The sequence below is a fragment of the Eublepharis macularius genome, chromosome 8 (genome assembly GCF_028583425.1).
Source record: "Eublepharis macularius isolate TG4126 chromosome 8, MPM_Emac_v1.0, whole genome shotgun sequence".
Lineage (NCBI taxonomy): Eukaryota > Metazoa > Chordata > Lepidosauria > Squamata > Eublepharidae > Eublepharis > Eublepharis macularius.
Window position 1 is genome coordinate 122,505,958 of NC_072797.1, and position 18,727 is coordinate 122,524,684.

General features: G+C 43.6%; 2 protein-coding genes across 4 annotated transcripts in view; one reads left to right on the forward strand and one right to left on the reverse strand.

Moving 5' to 3' along the window:
- The window catches only part of SMC2 (structural maintenance of chromosomes 2), a 40,598-nt gene extending 25,805 nt beyond the window's left edge, over positions 1 to 14,793 (forward strand). The window contains exons 17-25 of the mRNA XM_054986550.1: positions 566 to 690; positions 2,668 to 2,861; positions 5,589 to 5,732; positions 6,300 to 6,494; positions 7,692 to 7,892; positions 8,586 to 8,702; positions 9,550 to 9,710; positions 12,303 to 12,450; positions 13,846 to 14,793. Coding sequence (XP_054842525.1) covers positions 566 to 690; positions 2,668 to 2,861; positions 5,589 to 5,732; positions 6,300 to 6,494; positions 7,692 to 7,892; positions 8,586 to 8,702; positions 9,550 to 9,710; positions 12,303 to 12,450; positions 13,846 to 14,001 — 1,441 coding nt within the window. The 3' untranslated portion in view covers positions 14,002 to 14,793. The remainder of the gene's footprint in view (positions 1 to 565; positions 691 to 2,667; positions 2,862 to 5,588; positions 5,733 to 6,299; positions 6,495 to 7,691; positions 7,893 to 8,585; positions 8,703 to 9,549; positions 9,711 to 12,302; positions 12,451 to 13,845) is intronic.
- A 720-nt stretch (positions 14,794 to 15,513) lies between these two features.
- Positions 15,514 to 18,727, reverse strand: part of ECPAS (Ecm29 proteasome adaptor and scaffold) — an 86,425-nt gene continuing 83,211 nt past the window's right edge. For all 3 annotated transcript variants that reach the window (XM_054986319.1, XM_054986318.1, XM_054986320.1), the window contains one exon: positions 15,514 to 18,509. In XM_054986319.1, coding sequence (XP_054842294.1) covers positions 18,370 to 18,509 — 140 coding nt within the window. In that variant the 3' untranslated portion in view covers positions 15,514 to 18,369. The remainder of the gene's footprint in view (positions 18,510 to 18,727) is intronic.

The window sequence follows — 18,727 nt, forward strand, 5'->3', positions numbered from 1 at the left end:
CTCTGTGAAGGAAGGGTGGGTTAAAAGTATGCTAAATAAATAGCTCCGTTCTTCCAATAGAAAATCATGGTGCACCAGCCCAAGTCCCCTCATATTCTTGTTCTGGGAGATAGTAAAGAGTCCAGTAGCACCTTTAAGACTAACCAACTTTATTGTAGCATGAGCTTTCAAGAGCCACAGCTCTCTTCATCAGATGCATCTGACGAAGAGAGCTGTGGCTCTCAAAAGCTTATGCTACAATAAAGTTGGTTAGTCTTAAAGGTGCTACTTGGACTCTTTACTATTTTGCTACTGCAGACAAACACGGCTAACTCCTCTGGCTCTTGTTCTGGAAGCTACCTATAGCTAATGCTGCTGCTACTGTTCTAGTCAGCACAAATGCATAACTTGTACCACCCGCTGAATTATTATAAAAAACGTTTAAATGATCACAACCAACTGGTGGGTTTTTTCCAGCTTTGAGTGTCTTGCTTAGAAACTGATATCCAATTAATCTTTTTAAAAAGCCTGTGCAATAGAAAGTTGAGCTGGACTGAATTTTTTTTTAATGATCGCCTCTGTGAAGGTATCGTCGCCTGAAGCAGCAATGGGAGATAAAGTCCGAAGAAGCTGAGCTGTTGCAAACCAGGCTGCAGCAAAGTGCCTACCACAAGCAGCAGGAAGAACTGGATGCTCTGAAAAGAACCATCGGTGAGAAGAAAGGGATGGCTTGGCTTGCCTCGAAGGGCCATGATCTTGCTCAGCAGTTGGAAGCCTCCACTGCGTGATCCTGCCTGCTGCTCTGCCGTGATGCCAGTTGGTTTCCTCTCCCCCCTTTGGTTCTTTCAGCTCCCAGCAGTCTTCAGCCCATGAGTTAGATGGGTTATGAGGAGGGTTGCCAGCCTGGCTCCTGCAAACAGTGGGAGCCTTCAAGAGCAGACCCCTTGGAAAACACAGTTGTCACCTCACTCCCAGCAGAATCCCAGAAGTGATGTCGCGGTCACAATACAATGTTCTAACAATTCCTCTCATCTCCACGATAATCCTCATAGAGGTTTAGAGCATTGCAGAGTGGCCAGGTTCTTGCAGGAAGTGTCATTGCGACACGTGCAGTGCTAGACCCCCCCCCCCTTCCATTGCTTGGAGGAAAGTGAGGGGAGAGCCCAGTGAAAGTGAGAGAGTGCCGCTGAAACTGGGTGAATGACAACCAGAATGGCAAGTCCCTATAGAGTTGCCATTGTTGAAGGCTTTGGGGAAGTTCCAGCAGCTAAAATGCAAGCATGGGGAGCAAGGGTGTCCTGCCCCTTTTTGCACACACACCAAGAGGAGAGGCAGGACACCAAGGAGAAGTCACTCAGCATTCCAGAAGACTTTAGCACCATCAGGTGAAGAGGCTCTGGCCTCTTCTGTTCTTGTCACATGACCCTGATGTCATGTGCTTGCAGCTAAATGGATCCTTGATGTTGGGGATGGTCGGTGGGCTTAAAAGTAGATTTGAAAAGCTGGAACCAAATGGGGGAGAGGAAGCCAACAGGCATCACGGGACAGCGGCAGGCAGGATTACGCAGTGTAGGCCAAGAGCCTGCAACGCAGTGCAACATCCATTCATGCTGGGCCCTGCTGGCCATTCCACAGGGGCACACTTTTGCAGGGCAGTCCCAGCTGCCATCAAGCAGTGCCTACCGGCAAGGATGTGGGCTGTCCCCTTCTATCTTGGTTGCTACTCGCTGGTGCCTAATCTCTCCTTTCAATGATCCCCTGGCTTCCTCCGGTTTGCACAATTGCTGGTCCTGACTGGCAAGACTCTGTACCCTTTAATCTTTTGAAACAGAGTTGAAAACATTAGTGATGGTACCATATAAAAAGCGAGTTTACTGCTTTAATTGTGATGGAAGAATTGGAACTTTTTAGCGCCTCTTGAAACACCATATTTAAGCAAGGCAGGGGATTTGGGGGGACTTTGGGAATGGTTTGAAGGCAATTGCTTAACTTCTGGGCTGAGCTTGTGTGTCTTCCCAGTTGCGGGTGCCAGAGGACTCTTTTTTTCTCAGCTTGCAGCCTGTGGCCTTACATGAGCCATCACCAGTGGATCTGGACTCAGACCAGAATGTAGCTTATGTATTCATGGGGGTGATTCTGTTTATTTAGATTTTATTTTGGTACTTCTGTAAGCCACTTTACGTCCCCCTTGGGAAGAAAAGCAGGGTAAAAATACCTGAATAAATTAGGATAAGAGCCCTGTAGTGCAGAGTGGTAAGCTGCAGTACTGCAGCCCAAGCTCTGCTCATGACCTGAGTTTGATCCTGGCGGAAGCCGGGTTCAAGTAACCAACTCAGGGTTGACTCAGCCTTCCATCCTTCCAAGGTCGGTAAAATTAGTACCCAGTTTCCTGGGGGTAAAGTGTAGATGACTGGGGAAGGCAATGGCAAACCACCCCGTAACAAAAAGTCTGCTAAGAAAACGTTGTGATGTGACATCCCTGCATGGGTCAGTAATGACTCGATGCTTGCACAGGGGACTACCTTTACCTTTTTAAATAAACTAGATGCTACTTTCTCTCCAGGTTTTCAGGAACAAAAACTTTCAAATGTGTATTTCCACCCTCTTCCCCTCCCCGCAACTTAATATATCATTGTTATAAGTCCCTTGTGCGTGAAAGCCTGCAGTCAATACTGTGTTGTTCTTCAGAGGAAAGTGAGCAGGTTTTGAAGACAACTCAAGAGGATAAGAAAAAAGCAGAAGAGAAACTGAAAGTCCTTGAAGACAAAATGAAGAATGCAGAAGCAGAACGAGAGAAGGAGCTGAAAGATGCACAGCAGAAGCTGAATGATGCCAAGAAAAAGGTTGATGGTTCCAGCAAAAAGATGAAAGGAAAAGAGCAGGTAAAACTTTTTTAATCCTGATGTAATCTTACTTTGAGTAAGCGTGTTTCAGACAACTCACTTTATACCCTGGGCACCACCAGAGGGCGCTGCCACAGAGGAAAGCCCAGATAACTCACCATATCGCTCCAGAAAACATGCTGTGGTGGGAAGCCCAGGCAGGGAACAGGAACGGAGCAGGTGGCAATGCTCACCCTGCACCTTAACCCAGCTGGTATTAGTAGCGGAACAGATGGTAATGCCTGCCCCCTGGCTTAATCCAGCTGGTATTAGGAGCAAAGCAGGTGTCAATGCCCACCCCCACACCATAATCCAGCTGCTCTTCGGAGCATAGCAGCTGGTATTAGGAGTGGCAAAATGGAAGAGGAAAAAATCCACAGGGAATACAATACTAATTTACAAAATTACAGAACTGTATTCAGAGTGCAAAGGCTACAAAATTTCATCATTGTATTCAAATAAATAAATAACTATCTCTTGATGCAATTTTCAGGCACACACATCAACAATACAATAATCTTTTACATAATCATACAGGGCAAGTTGCAGTAGACACACACAATTCCCAACAGTCTTTTTGGAATAGTTATAACAATTCTTTCCAGGGCTCCCCTCGGCAGGTGAACGGTGAAGCCCAGCCGTGAAGCAAAGCTCCAACCCACGCTCAGTCTGGGGCCAGCTATCTGTGGCAGATATCGGAATCCTTCATCAGGAGCGTGTGGAATGCTTTACAGCAGAAAGGGAAATTTCCAATGTGTTTAAATCCTACATGCCCAAAGCATAGCCTTGAAAATCTCTTATGCGTGTGTCAGCTGGTATTAGGTGTGGAGCAGGTGGCAATGCCTACCCCCCTGCCTTAACCCAGCTAGTATTAGTAGCGGAACAGATGGTAATGCCTGCCCCCTGGCTTAATCCATCTGGTATTAGGAGCAGAGCAGGTGTCAATGCCCGCCCCCCACCATAATCCAGCTGCTCTTCGGAGCATAGCAAGCGGCAATGCCTGCCCCTGCCTTAACCCAGCTGGTATTAGGAGTGGAGCAGATGGCAATGCCCATTCTCTACCTTAACACAGAGGATATTAGGAGCATAGTAGGTGGCAATGCCCACCCCACCTTAACCCAGCTGGTATTAGGAGTAGAACAAGTGGCAATGCCCACCCCACCTTAACCCAGGTGGTATTAGGAGCAGAGCAGGTGGAAATGCCTGCTCCCCTTCAGACAGCTGGGATCAGGAGTGGAGCAGGCGGTAATGCCTGCCCCCGCCTTTACCCACCTGGTATTAGGAGCGGAGCAGGTGGCAATGCCCACCCCCACCTTAACCCATCTTGTATTAGGAGCGAAGCAGGTGGCAAAGCCCACCCCCGCCTTATCACAACTGGCATTAGGAGTGGAGCAGGTGGCAATGCCTGCCCCTGCCTTAACTCAGCCCACCACCCCTTCACGGTGCTGAGATCAGGTGTGGCGCACGTGGCTATGCCCACCCCCCTCCTTCACCAGCCGGGATGTCGGCCCGCTTTCGTCTTTCTGGAGCCCATTGTATTTTTTCCCACAGTGGGCTTTATTTCTAGTAAAGCCAGAAAACATGCAGCATTGAAAAAAGGTCTGTTCATTATTTACTGTCTTGATCCCATGCTTCCTCAAAGGATCTCAAAGCGGCCGGCATGGTTACCTGTTCGGTCCCACGCTGTTCCCCATTTTACCCTCCTAACAGCCCTGTAGCGGTTAGAGCGTAGGCTTGAGCAAGCGACTGGTCCAAGGTCACCCAGTAAGCTTCACAGCACACTGGGGATTTCGACCTGGATCTTCTAGTCCTAGTCTAACCACTTCACCGTACTGGAGCACAATTGGAGCGATGGGTGGATGCTTTAATCCACCCTTGAAGGAGCCTGGAGTTACGTTGTGAGGTTAGGCTAGGTGGAGGATGGGGTCTTAGCCCAAGCTGCCTAACGGGTTTGCAACCAAACTCGGTGGATTTGAACTATGCACGTTCCGGTCCAGCTATATCTCCACAACATCACCCTGGTAGCATTTCCCATTGCTTACACAGAAGACTGCACTTTGTAATGGCAAGAGACTTTTGAGTTAAGGTAAGTTTTGTAGGGCCCAACGAGGAGAGGCAGTTGCAGAGTAGGAGGGAGTCCTCAGTCACTGAATATTCTCAGATGTTTGGGCTGTTGTCTGAAATGCGTTTCCCCTCTGCTTCACGGATGCTTACCCAAGCACAGGAAGCTGCACGTGAAACAGTGAAGCTTTGCTTGTGATTTGTGCACTCAGTTTTGTTGTTCAAGACAACAGTGGGTTTTTTGGTATTGTTTTAAAACAACGGTTTGCAAAGCAGGCTTAGAGAATTCTGACGTTTCCTTGGAAGCTGATCCCTAAGTCCATAGCTGAGCAGATCAATAATGGCAGACAAGCTTTGCTGAAAACCCCCAGCACTTCCCCTGTGGTGCGTCTTCTCGGAGGTGCATACAGTTCACGTGGAGCTATTGTGAGGCTCAATGGAACCCGCTGGCACATGAACTAAGAGCACGAACGTGTGTTCTTAGGCCCTAAAGCCCCAGAATCCTCTGCAGAAAGCAAGGATTTCGTCACCTGTTGATGTGGCAGTGCTTCCGTAGAAGCAGAAAACTTGGGAACTTCTGTTCTAACCCATTACAAGAGGGAGGCCTAGTCTGCTTGATTAAAAAAAAGGAATCCTTAACATGTGCGTAAAATGCTTTTTCTTTAGGAAGTTGAAGCACTGGTGTTAGAACTTGAAGAGCTAAAACGAGAACAGGCCTCTTATAAACAACAGGTTGATGCTATGAATGAAGCTATTAAATCCTTCCAGGGACAGATTAAGGAAATATCGGTGGAGGTAGCAAAGAATAAGGTGAGTCCTCTCAACCTGAAAAAGCTACAGAGGGGCTCCTCCCTCCTATCTAACCTTTCTTGTCTGCCCCTTGCTCCAAAGCAGTCTTGGGACTTTTCAGGATATTCCGTAATCTGTGTTAGCGCCTAACTTTGCCAGAGGGCTGCTTTCAGAGAGGAGTGGAGGGTGGTGGGGCCAAGGCCAAAAGGCTTGGTTGCAAATCTCACCACTGTAGTTGTGACTCCTCCTGTACTCCTGGTGGGTCAGACTCAAAATCCATCCTGCCTGTTATCCTATTTCCCCTTCATGACCGCGTATGCAGGGCTTGCAGGCAAGGCGACCCCCCCCCCATTTATTATTCTCTCCCCCAACAACCGGTGCTTGGTGACCTGCAGACTTTGAGCGCAGAAGTTCCCATTAAGGCATTGTGACTGCTAGCAGTCTAAGCCAGAGGCCCTTGGAGCGAGTTCAGGGCTTGGGGCTTTTGCCCCAACAGTTGCTGCCCCCTGTTCTATATACACTTCTTCGTGTAAAAGGTCTCCTGCAGCGGGTGATCAAAAGGAGATTCCTGTCCCGCTGCCCGTTTAGGAATCGGTGAAGAAGGCTGAAGAGGAGCTGGCTGAGCAAAAGGTGGTGGTGATGGCCCAGGATAAAAAGATCAAAGCCAAATCAGCCGCAGCGGTAAAATACAAAGAACAAAATAACGAATTGCACCTTAAGGTCAAAGAACTGGAACATAACATCAGCAAGCACACGCGGGAGACCTCTGATGCTTCTGCAAAGGTACGTCTGCATCCATGATCAAGATTCCTACTGCGGATATTTTATATAAGTTTTTATTTTTAAAAAAGCCTTTTATAACCGGCTCCATTCAATGGCACATCTGCATGTACCTCTATAGAATCTTTCTATTTTACACAGTAGAGTGCTGCGTTTCCGGGCACATTCAAAGCAGAAGAATTCAGGGCCCCAGTGTGAGTTAATGGAGGTGCTGTCCCTGCAGTTGGCACTGTTGTCAGATGTGACTTGCAAAACAGCTGTGCAGGATAAAAGTGAGGGCTTGGCTAAGAAAAGATCGGTTGGACATGGCTAGGAAAAGGTTATGTGTCGCCTCCCCTCTGCCAACTACATTGGCTCAAACCGTTGACCACAGTTCAACACATTAGATATGCTCAGACTCTTTGCTTTCGAGGTACCTAAGCCTGATTGAAGTTGTGTTGGATTGTGGGCACTTTCTGTGCTGTTCTTTGACATTCGTGAGGCATCGAAAGAGTTTCGATGATTGGGCTGACGGGCTACTGGTCATCTGGAACTGAAAATGAATCCGCATGAACAGAGTTGCTTTGTAAGGGACAGAGGAACTCTTGGATAAACCAAAAGAGGATTATACTTCTCTTTTCCATCTCCCAGCCCCTTAATGTTGCGTTGCCTTTAATGTATTACAACTGCAAGACTTTGTGATTTTATTAGTAAAGAAAGGAAATCCCTGTCTGCAGATTACACCTCTCTGTGCAAAGATAAACTTGTCTTTTTCAGATCAAAAATGCAACACAATAGCGTAGTCCTAACGCCAAGACTTAATTTACACTGCTGGTATTTTGTCTGCTCTACCGCTCCCAATTCCCTGGGGTACAATTCTGTCTATCCGGATAAAAACTGGAAGCTTGCTTCACTCCCTGTGGATGCTTCTGGGCTTCTCCCACACCTGTCCAGCTGCAGCAAGAGATGCATCAGGAAATCCGGTACTTTCTGTCTTGGGATGAGGCCACTACCAAGACACTGGCAGGCTTTGTGCTCAGAGGAGCATAGAGAGTAGTGCAGGCATCACACCAGATGCCTTAATCGTCCAAGTACTTCCAGCCCTCTTGTGGCATGCTTAGGTAGCGGGCTGCATTACATTTTGATAGGATACTTTTCTTGACGCACAGGGACGCTTTTTGCAAACAGTCGCCACAGGTTTCTTCGTGTGTGTATTAACAGGTAGCCAAACTGCTGAAAGACTATAAATGGATCGCTGCAGAAAAGCACCTTTTTGGCCAGCCAAACACAGCTTATGATTTCAAGACGAACAATCCGAAAGAAGCTGGTCAGAGGCTGGAGAAGCTTCAGGAAAAGAAGGAGAAGCTGGGCAGGAATGTGAACATGAGAGCGATGAACATGCTGTCCGAGGCAGAGGAACGGGTAAGTGGCCCGTCGGATGCATGGTGGCAGGAGAAATCGGGCCTCTCGTACCATATTACATTGTCCTGCTCTGAGTTGGGAGCAGCAGCAGGTCTTGTAACAGCCAAAGCAGGTTGTAGATGTTCTGTCCTCTGGTTTGCTTTAGATGCATATATAAGCAGCAAGCGCCTGTACTTTTCCAGCAAAAGCCTGTGAAACGTACTTGCCTTTTTTAACCATGCGAGAGACCTTCCTGGATCAGACCAATGGTCCAATCTAGTGCCATTAAGGAAGGCGTTCAAAGGATTTGATCTCCATTGACATCTGCCTGCCTGGTGCTGGAATTGCCTACCCATGTGGTACCAGAGTAGCTAAACTAATGGCAGTAAGGGAGGGATTGCGATCCCTGTGCCAAGATGGATTTTGTGTTGCAGTAGAGCTTGGTCAACTAACAGAAGAAAGGCCTGTCACCAGCACTGGTTTTCATCTCAAAAGAATTCTGCAGTTCTGAAGGATCGATCTTGCGTTAAAATTGCGTTAAAATTGCTACAGTATTGATTCGCGCTTATACTCCACCAAATGAATCTGAAGAACTTGGCAAAATTGAGCCATTAAAATAAAATTAAAAACAAAGCAAAACCGCAAGCTCTAAGACTAAAATCTCTTTTTTCTCTCTGCCAAATCGCATGAAAATGTGTGCTGATCTTGTTATAGTACAACGACTTAATGAAGAAGAAAAGAATTGTTGAGAACGACAAGTCTAAAATCCTTGCAACTATTGCAGAGCTTGACAAGAAGAAAGACGAAACTCTAAAAGTTGCCTGGCAAAAGGTAGGTCCCCTTACCTCTAACAAATACCTGTCAGTCTGATTCTTGTACATAGACACAAGAATACAGTTCATTGTATCAGCGTGTTATGACTAATTAACCAAGGATAACTGTTGTTTCTAAATCCTATATGCAGTGTAGACAGATGCTGTATTAGAAATCAAAAGCACTGTAAAATAAAGATACACGGTTTTGCAATGAATCTTCTGAATCATTACCTCAATTTTAGGCAAAATCTGCTTTTAAAAAAATATTTTTATTAATTTTCCATTTTTTAACTATAACAATAAAACATATAACAAATAGCAAGTAACAATAAAGAATCTACAATTACAACTTTTAACTTTTAAAGCTTTGATAAAACTCCATACATTGGCATTTTGATAAACGACAACTTACATTATCTTGTTTGGCTTCTTAATGAGTTACCATAAGCCTAACATTCCCAAATTGCCAACTGCTTGTTGAGGAAGTTTTGTGACTAAAGATTCATTTCTAGAGAGAAATTCCAAGAAGGGTTCCCATTTAGTGTAAAATTCTGTTGTTCTGATTGGATTTGTTTGAGAGCCTATTTTTTCTGTTGTCTTTTCCATCAAAAATTGGTCCCAAATTTTGTTATACCAGGTGTCAAGGTTTGGTAAACTTTGAGATTTCCAATACGAGGCTATTGTAGATTTTGCTGCTACTAAAAAAGTAGTTATTAATTTTTTTTCCTGATTTGTGGTATTGACTGGTCTTTCCAGATGTCTAAAAAAATTAATTCTGGTTTTAGGGGAATAGTGTAAAATCTGCTGTTTTTAAGAACTGTTAAGTCTGGAAATAAGACAAGTTTGTGGTTTGCTTTTTCTAGGTAAACAAAGACTTTGGATCAATTTTCTCAACACTTCTGCCAGGAGCCAATGCTATGTTGTCCCCTCCTGAAGGGCAAACCGTCCTAGATGGTCTTGAGTTCAGAGTTGCCTTGGGAAATACCTGGAAGGAAAACTTAGCTGAACTAAGCGGGGGGCAACGGTTAGTGAATTTCTGTGTGTGGGGTGGGGGAATTGACGAACAGTATAGGTTAGATGCTTCCTTCTAACAAGGGAGCTTGACTCTTAAAAGCTTATACCACTACATCAAATTTTGGTCATTTTTCAAAAATAATTTGTGTTCCTGTCAAATCTGGCCAGAATCTCTCACTGTATACATGTGCCAGGAGCTCGTAGCAGCCATCATTGTTACAATTAATAGCGCAGGCTAAAAACAGCTGGGCTTAAGAGAGACCAGCTCATGTAAAAGGATAGTGATGGAGACATTTCTTTTACCCAACCAGGGGTTCTTGGGCAGGGGTCCAAATGAAGAAGCCAAATATTGAAGATGTCTCTTTATTAGCAATGATACATCCTTGGTCAGTATTTAACTAAATCTAACAGGATCAAGTTTAGAAAAATGGCTGCAATATTCCTCCAGACACGCCAGAATATATACCTTCTCTTATTCATTATATTCAATCATTTACAACCAACGTAATACAGTAGCATTCCTTATCCAAAAGAACGTTGAATAACTTTTCTAGCCTGTTTTTAGCATAAGCGTAACTTGTTTATCATGTGTACTGTTTACTCTTTTTACGTACCCGCTATGTCCAAGTCGGCATTCTTATCCCTAAAAAGCGTTCAGAAAGGACTGTCAGTAGTTAGTGCAGGTAGCTGTTCGTTATTTTTCCCTTCATCCCTTTTCGTTCACATGTGAACACACCTAAAGGAGATTTGCTTAGTCCGTAGATTAAGCCTTGGTCTTATTGGCAAAATAGAAATATAAAACAACTAGAAGGGCCAGGCGGAGGAATTCCTATTTAATCAATACCTTCCACCATCCTCCAACATTAAGTAACTACCCAAAAGGGTCTCACTGAGAGCCCTCCCTTTCAACAGCACATGTCTGGAAAACCATTTGCTCAGTGTGTGCAGCAGCAACATCTTTTAAACTGTTATTTACATATTTATAACATTCAGCGTCATCAAGAGCACAAACTCCACCTTTAGCTGCCTGCGTGTAGTCCAAAGCCATGCAATTTTGAAGGGAAAGCTTAATAACAACAACATTCGGTTTATATACTGCCCTTCAGGACAACTTAATGTTATACTCAGAGCGGTTTACCAAGTGTGTTATTATTATCCCCACAACAACCACCCTAAGAGGTGGGTGGGACTGAGAGCTCTGGAAGAGCTGTGACTGGCCGGAGGTCTCCCAGCTGGCTTCAAACGGAGGAGTGGAGAATCAAACCCAGTTCTCCAGATTCAAGTCCCGCTGCTCTTAACCACTACACCAAACTTGACCGAATTCTTCATTTAACCCATGCAAAGCCATAGCCGTTTCATTTCCCAGTTCTTCAAAAATGTCGGTCAGTTTAATATAGCAACATGAGCACCTGCACCATAAAAAGGGAAAGCTCTCATCTCTTACCCAAGTTTCCCCTGAAGTTTCGGATCCAGTTTAATGGCAGTTTGTCACAGATGGTCCTTAAAGATGAGACGTAAGCCAAAGAACAAATGCCGGTCTAATTATAAAGCAATAACTTACCGACATTGCCAGGTACTATATGAAGCTGATACATAAACACATCAAGAAAAAGTGTACAGGGATTACTTGCATGACCCATGGAATCAGGGTAGGGGTAAAAAGATGACAGGAAGTCCCCAATCTTGATTTCGAGGAGTTTGTCTGGACCACTACCTAATACTCCAGGGATGATGCAGTTGAAACCTTGGCCATGCATGTGGGCCAGCTGGGGCTGAGAATAAGGCATGCCTAATTCAACCTCTGTAGAGGCATGAGTGCAAACCCAATAATCAGAGGTCTTCTTGAACCTTTGACTTTTTTTTAGACAGGCAACAAACACATTCTGGGAATACAAGGTGTCAACAGTTAATATCAAAGCAAACAGTGTTAAAGCAGAAGGCAAATATGATCCAAAGCAGGATATACCCAGTTATGACAATTAAGAGAGAAAATTCTCCAGAAGAGCATCATTTTACACCCTGATATTTTGTGATTGGCTCTGCCTCGGTCAGAATTCCAAAGGTGCCCATAGGCTGAAAAAGGTTGGGGACCCCGCCTTTAGGCACACAACGGCCTTGCACATATCTGGATCAGCTACCATCAGGATTAGAGAGAGAATAAAACTAGCGGCCTGCAACCATATTAAAAACAATCCCCCTATTACCCAAACCTTCTCAGAAGTCTTGAATGTCATAGGAAGGAAGAAAAAAAATAAATTTAAATTTTAAACTGATCAACCATTAAATCGTTATGTCACAATAACCCTCTATCCATATAATACAAATGTCTAGTTTCTGCCGGGAATTGTTCTTAGTAAAATGCTGTGTCAGTTGTAAAGGTATTGGAAGGAATCTATTCAGATTTTAAAAGACCAATGAGGTTCAATTTATCCATTTAAATAGTTTTTATCTACAAATTGATGAGTGTGTATCTTTTTTTAACAAACTATGCTTTGTGGGAAGGACAAATATTTTTCTCTTTAGATGACCAAAAACATCATCCAGTTATTTAAAAGAGAGTTCAGTTCACCTAGATGCAGCTCAGATTTTCTTTCCTTCTCAGGTCTCTGGTAGCTTTGTCTCTGATCCTGGCCATGCTGCTCTTCAAACCTGCCCCGATTTACATTCTGGATGAAGTGGATGCTGCACTCGATCTCTCCCACACCCAGAATATTGGGCAGATGCTCCGCACCCACTTCAGTCATTCCCAGGTGAGCGACAGCTGATAGCAGGGAGTACAATCCCCATAGAGCGCCTCCTGCTTGTAAGCTCTTCTGAATTGTGGAAATGTTCCAGTCCTAGATATTGGTTCCTTGGGTCTTCTTAGGCATGTGCAGTGTGTCTTAGTTGCTCAGTTTTTAAAGTAAGAATAATGTAATAACAATCTCAAAGACACCAGGTGAAAACTAGATAAATCTATTTGAATACCAAAATGCCTGATTATTTGGAAGCCGTTTTTTTTCTGTAACCTGGCATTGCAACATGAGCCTGCGCATCACATCAGATGTCCCTTGTTACGACTTCGCTATAGTCTGTCTGCTTGGCCATATCCTGTTCTTTGTCAGTGGTGGCCTCAGCACTCCAGGGTGCCTTCTTGAGCAGGTTCATAAGGCATCCGTGCTGGCATTTTTCCATTAAAAAAAAATGTAAGGCTGTTCTTTTCAAGTGGGCATTTGGCAGCTAATATTGTTGGTAAGATTGTCTTGATGGAAAGTTGTTCTGTCTCTTTGCTTTGCCTTTTTAAAATTTTTAATTATTACCTGTAAAAAGCAAAAAGCAGCCTATGGTGTTAATAAATGGGAGAAATGGAATTGAGGCCTACAACAATCAAGACGGCATCTACCTAACACCCTCTAGATAATTTACAGTGCAATCCTATGCAGAGTTACGCCAATCTAAGCCCATTGAAATAAGTGGTCTTAGAAAGAAGTCACTCTGCATAGGATTGCACTGAGAGGTGTCTGGGGAGAAAGGAACACAGCAAAGGGGGGGGGGAGTTCATGCTTGGGGGCACTTGCATCTCCATTCCAGCACAAGCAAGTCCTGTGCTTATTCATTCATAGGGTTTTTTATTCTCTCTGCCCCACATCCCCTCCCATCACACGAATCTGTTGCAATACTGACCCCAACCTTGTTCTCACACATTCACCTGTCACATGTTGATTAAGGCAGGTGGACTGTGGATGCTATTATCTATGGTTATGGTGTTTGTATCTGAAGTCTAAGCAAAGAGCTAGTCATTCTCTTTGGATAAACCTAAAAACTTTGTTTCATAGCTGCATTGATGATTCCAAAGTGGTTTGGTGAAAGCTAATAGAAACATAAGAATCTGTTGTCCTTTTCATGCAACACTTCCTTCTGATTTTTAAGCAGATTCGTTTTCTAATATAAACTTCAAAGTAGTGTATTACTAGTTCCATTCTTTTGCTGTTAGTTTATGTATGTCTTGAAATTGCAGAACTGGATAAAGAATTATTTTATTTTATTGAACAGTTAACGTAACAGATTTGCAGATAGCGAACGTGTACATTTACCTTATAGCTTCACTTCAGGAAATGAAGAGCTAGTGGGAACACAGGTACTTAACCCTGCTTTCCTTTTCCTAGTTCATTGTGGTATCGCTGAAGGACGGCATGTTCAACAATGCAAACGTGCTTTACAAAACCAAATTTGTGGACGGGGTTTCTACTGTGGCACGATTTGCGCAGGCACAGAACGGAAATAGTGGCTACATGATAGAGAAGTCAAGAAGGCAAAAGTGAAGGAAAAGGACCAGGCGGATGCTTGAAGAGTACACTCGACCACAACACAATAGCCCAAGTGACATTTTTCTTAATCCTTTTATAAAATGTGCAACCTTTGAAAAAACTTTATACTGAGCATATTGCACACCTAAATCCCCTCCCCAACACACTTCTTACACAAATAGAGCTACAAAACTGCAGGATATTGTTCACTTTTGTTTGTAAAATAACTTCTAATATTTCTCTCCTGGTAGTGAGTTCGAGGGTGAATTCAAGTGCAATCAATGCCACTGGCTCCAAGCTCTTGAGATACTGTTTTCCCTCTATTTTGATTAGAAAACTTGTACATATTTATTATTGCTGCCCTCCCTCATTAAAACCAACTTGTATAGCCCTCTTCAGCACTGATCGCCTCTCAGTTCTGAGTGCTGACCACAGCCACTTCAGCAACCAGGCAGGTGGGCAGTTCCAGTTATTTGCGAGTCTGAACGCTCTCGCTTTCCAATCTTGGGTTCATTTCTGGGATGTACTGTGCACAAGACATGAATTCCAGACTCAGCTTAGTAAAAGATGAGTTTAATTAAGGAGTGTCTCCAGAAAGCATGAAGCAGTTCAGGTTTTAGCAGCAGGCTATTAAGATTGGGATTCGGCTTATTCCAGTTGTGTTAGCTTATTGTTTTGTTTTACATTTTCCCATGTGTATGAAATCCTTCCGTGCTCTTCTTTTCACATGCAAGCAATTGTTATATACACCTCCTTCTCTTACTTTGTTTTCCCAAAATAAAGCCTGTTCAGAGAGCCCGGATTGCTCGGGTGTAAAAGGAATTGGTGTAGTAAAAAGAGGCAAAACTTAGCCTGACACAGCTTGGCCTGCCCGCCCGCCCCTACCCCCACTTCCAGGCTTGCCCACCCATCCTTTTCATTGCTGTGGGCCCCACACAGGCAAGTAATCCTCCTTGCTCACTCCACACCCCTCCATTGCCCTCCGCCTGCCATGGTGGCACAGCCCCCTCGGGCTCCATGGAGGCAGTTGGCATTTTAGCTCAACTTGCATGTTGCTCAGACGCTTGCCCCCATCAGAGCAGGGAGCACAGCAATGGAGCTTCTCTGGCTGCAGAAGCAAATAAGGGAATAGTAGCTCCTCCTCCTGGTCATGTGATTTTTTTTTTTGGTGAGAAAGTGCCAGAGGAGGGGCGCTTCTGGTCTTCTAGAAAGCTCAAGAAATATTCTCTGGCTCGCCTGTGCATGCGCAGTCCCAACGAGCGCCTGCATAGAAGCCACAAGGATGAACTTCAGTGATACTTCTATCCTTGGGCGGGGGCTGGGTGGGGAATCCAAGCCTGAGCAGATTCACCAAAACCATTCTAGTGCAAAGGAGCAGTTAGTGCAATGCAAAATTATATCTGGAGGATCTTCATTATCCATCAGCCTCACGTTACACCAATCCCCTAAATTTCTATATGCAACCTTGGAAACCAAAATGGAACTCTAAATGTTTAGAGGAGGGTGAAATTACCAGTTCTACCCAAGAACAGGTCATGCACCTTTATTTTGTTTACCCTTGAAATGGTAAAAGTTTCAGTCCATTGTACATACTTCACAGCCAGATACAGAAATTCAATGTAGTGGATTTAATGGAGACTCTTTTTTTTTTTGCAACATTAGAAATCTTTCAACATAAAACGATTTGTAATTCTGCCAGGTGCTATAGTGTCAAATTTACACACTTCAATCCAGGTATACAAAGCAGCATTAGACAGCAGCACGAAAGCCCATCTTGGGCAACAGTGTTTTGTAGTGCAATTGTTTTCAGAGGAAAACGTAACTCTCCAAAGGCCACTTTTTTCCATCAAGTCAACAAATTTAAGAGGGACCGATATTTGACCTCTAAGTCAATATTTTGCAGGTAGGATTCTCTCATAGAGGCACACGTTTTAGAAATTTAAATTTTTAGAAGAAAAAGTTATTCAGAGACGCTATTTGTCAAGCGTGTATGTTCTAGGCAGTTCTTACTGTTCTGAACCTGGAATTTTTAAAGTCCTCAGTTGTTGTTGTTGTTTTTAAAGCCATTTGCAATCTTCTACAGTAGCTACTCCAAACACAAGCTTTAAATTTCATCTCAAAATTCTGAAGTCCCTGCTGGAAAGTCATGGCAAAGGCCTACATGTTTAGGACACAGCTTTTGCGAGTTCTATAAAACACAATAACTATTGCAAAAAATTAAAAAGCATCAATTTGAAACTGCCACCTCATTTTTTAAAAAAAACTCTTGCAGGACAAAATGGTGTATACGTAGAGATTTGCCTACGAACATTCAGTTTCACAGAGGTGCTTGGCAAATTGAAACTAATGTAAACAAGCAGCAGCTTTCTGTAATACATGAAAATCCTTTAGAGAAGCTAACAGCATCTCAGAATTCCAGCACGATGGGTGCCACTTAGAAGACAGGCTTTTAAACAGTCTGACCACACACACACACACACGCACACTGACAATTTCAGATGATTTCTGAAACCCATTTCTTAGTACCAGTTTTGTTAAATGCATTATTGGGACTTTCCCATCCCCATCTGAAGCGCTGTAACCCCCAGCCAGTGTATGTGCATACATTACGCCCCTGTACCCCCCCACACCCATTTTGGGATGAAAGAATTGCGGAGACCCATCCCCCACTCCATACAAGACTTACGTACAGGCCCACTGCACTGTTAGGATTTCTGGCCAGCCATAATATGAAGCAGCCTTCAGACGTACTTTCCTGTAAAGTGTATCAAATCAAACCTACAGGAAGTTGAATACTGAATAAGCCAATTCTAAAAAGCAAGCGCCCCCCCCCCCCATCACAACCACTTCTGGGAAAATCCCAAGCACCAATTATATGAAATTTCTCCATCTGAGTGGCTGTTCACTCTGCTGGTAAGATTTGTGCAAAGTAATTCAGAAAAGGGCTTACTGTAGCACTCGCATTACAGCCTCCGGCTGGAAGCCGTTGTCCTTGCAAATGGTGCATCTGGCTGATCTCAACTGGGCTGTGCTCCCACAGGCAACTGGAAGCAAGCTACAAACTGTCTTGGGTGTTGCAAAATTTCTATACAGAAGTCGCTCCCATGAAGGACATACTAACTTCACCTATATCTGATCCTACAGCCAGTAACTTACAAATAAGGACTTCACGCTCTCTCTCTCTCACACACACACACACACCCATTTACAAGTGGTTAAAATACACCGATTCCCACATCAAAGTTCTTTCAGAGAACAAGCCTTGCAGAAATTCATGGTTGTGAAGTTGTACAGATTTAATGTTTAGCTTCGCAATCTAGGAAATCATAATTAAAACAAGCAAAAATAATTTGTTTTCTAAATAAGGGGACAAAATAGCATGGCTATTTAGTGCCATCATATTTTCACTGCGGGTCAATGTGGGTTTAAAGTCAACTCTTTAGTGTTTCCTCGAAACCAGAAGATGCCTGTGTCTGATAAGATTATGTAGCTAATGTGAACTGTTACAGCTTTCCAAAGCAAGAAAAGGGAGCAAAATCTCTTTTAGGGAAAATGTGTAACACTCTCAAAGGACTTATTTTAGAGAAGGCTTTCACTTCTGCTGAGTGTCATGCAAAACGATTTCGAGGAAGAGTAGAGCTTCAGCTTTCTTTTTCAGTCATTTCCAAAATACTCTCGCTTTGAGACAGCTAATTAAAGTGCTTCTCCAATGTGCATTCTTACCTTGGGGGGGGGAAAGCCATCCTTCTAAAAATATAGAAAGGTGTAAACTTGCCCTTATGAAGAGACAGTACATGACCCAGAACAACCAGCACACACGAGGGATTCCGGAAATTGATATCAGACCAGGCCAGCAAGGAGAATGAGCTCTTCGGCGACTTCTCTTTGTCCTTCTAAGGGGAAGCTACCAATACAACACCAAGAAATAACCGTGCCATATGGAACATACAAGCAACATTTTAATAAGGATTTTGCTCCCCAGAGCTCCCATGATCACTTTTGTCTACAGAGATTATTGGACTTCTTACATATGCTAGAAGATTTTGCCTGGTCTAATTTATTAACATGGTGCTTCTTCTCTTCTGTACCCACACGGATCAGAACAATTTCCAAAATATTCATTACACAGTTTCTTTTCTTTTTAATACTTTCAAGGTTTGCTTAACTGCCAAAATTGGTTGAAATGTTTTGGGTTTTTTTTTTTAAAAAAAGAAAAAAATATTGGGGGACAAAATTCAAGGCATTCTTTATTTTAGCCAAGGAATGATGCATGCTACAAAGTCAACTTTTCCCTAGTTGTATTCAGAGCGCACTGCGTGCTTTCCATTTTTGCTTGCTTTGTTTCAGATGGCACTTGGTTGTTGTTTTTTAAAAGAAAAAAAATCAATCAAGTTTTTCAAGGGTTTTCTTTAACAAAGATGCCTTTTCTTGTAGTTCAGGCCTGCTGTCCAGTGTCATGGTTGTTAGTGAGCCCATGAGAAGTTCTCTGCTATCTGCATTCAGGCTTTCCCACTGTTTGGACTCTAAATGGGGTGAGGGTGGAGAGAAGAAAATTATTTTTATTTTTTATTTCACAGTTCTACCCTGATTTTTCAGCAGCTCTCAAAGCAGCAGCAGCAACTAACCATTTAAAAACGAACAAAACAAAAAGTGAGAAGGACAAACATACAACCAAATCTCCACAGTGGACCCTAAACAAGAACAACCTTACTTAAAAGGAAGGGTTTAGCCCTTTTTAAAA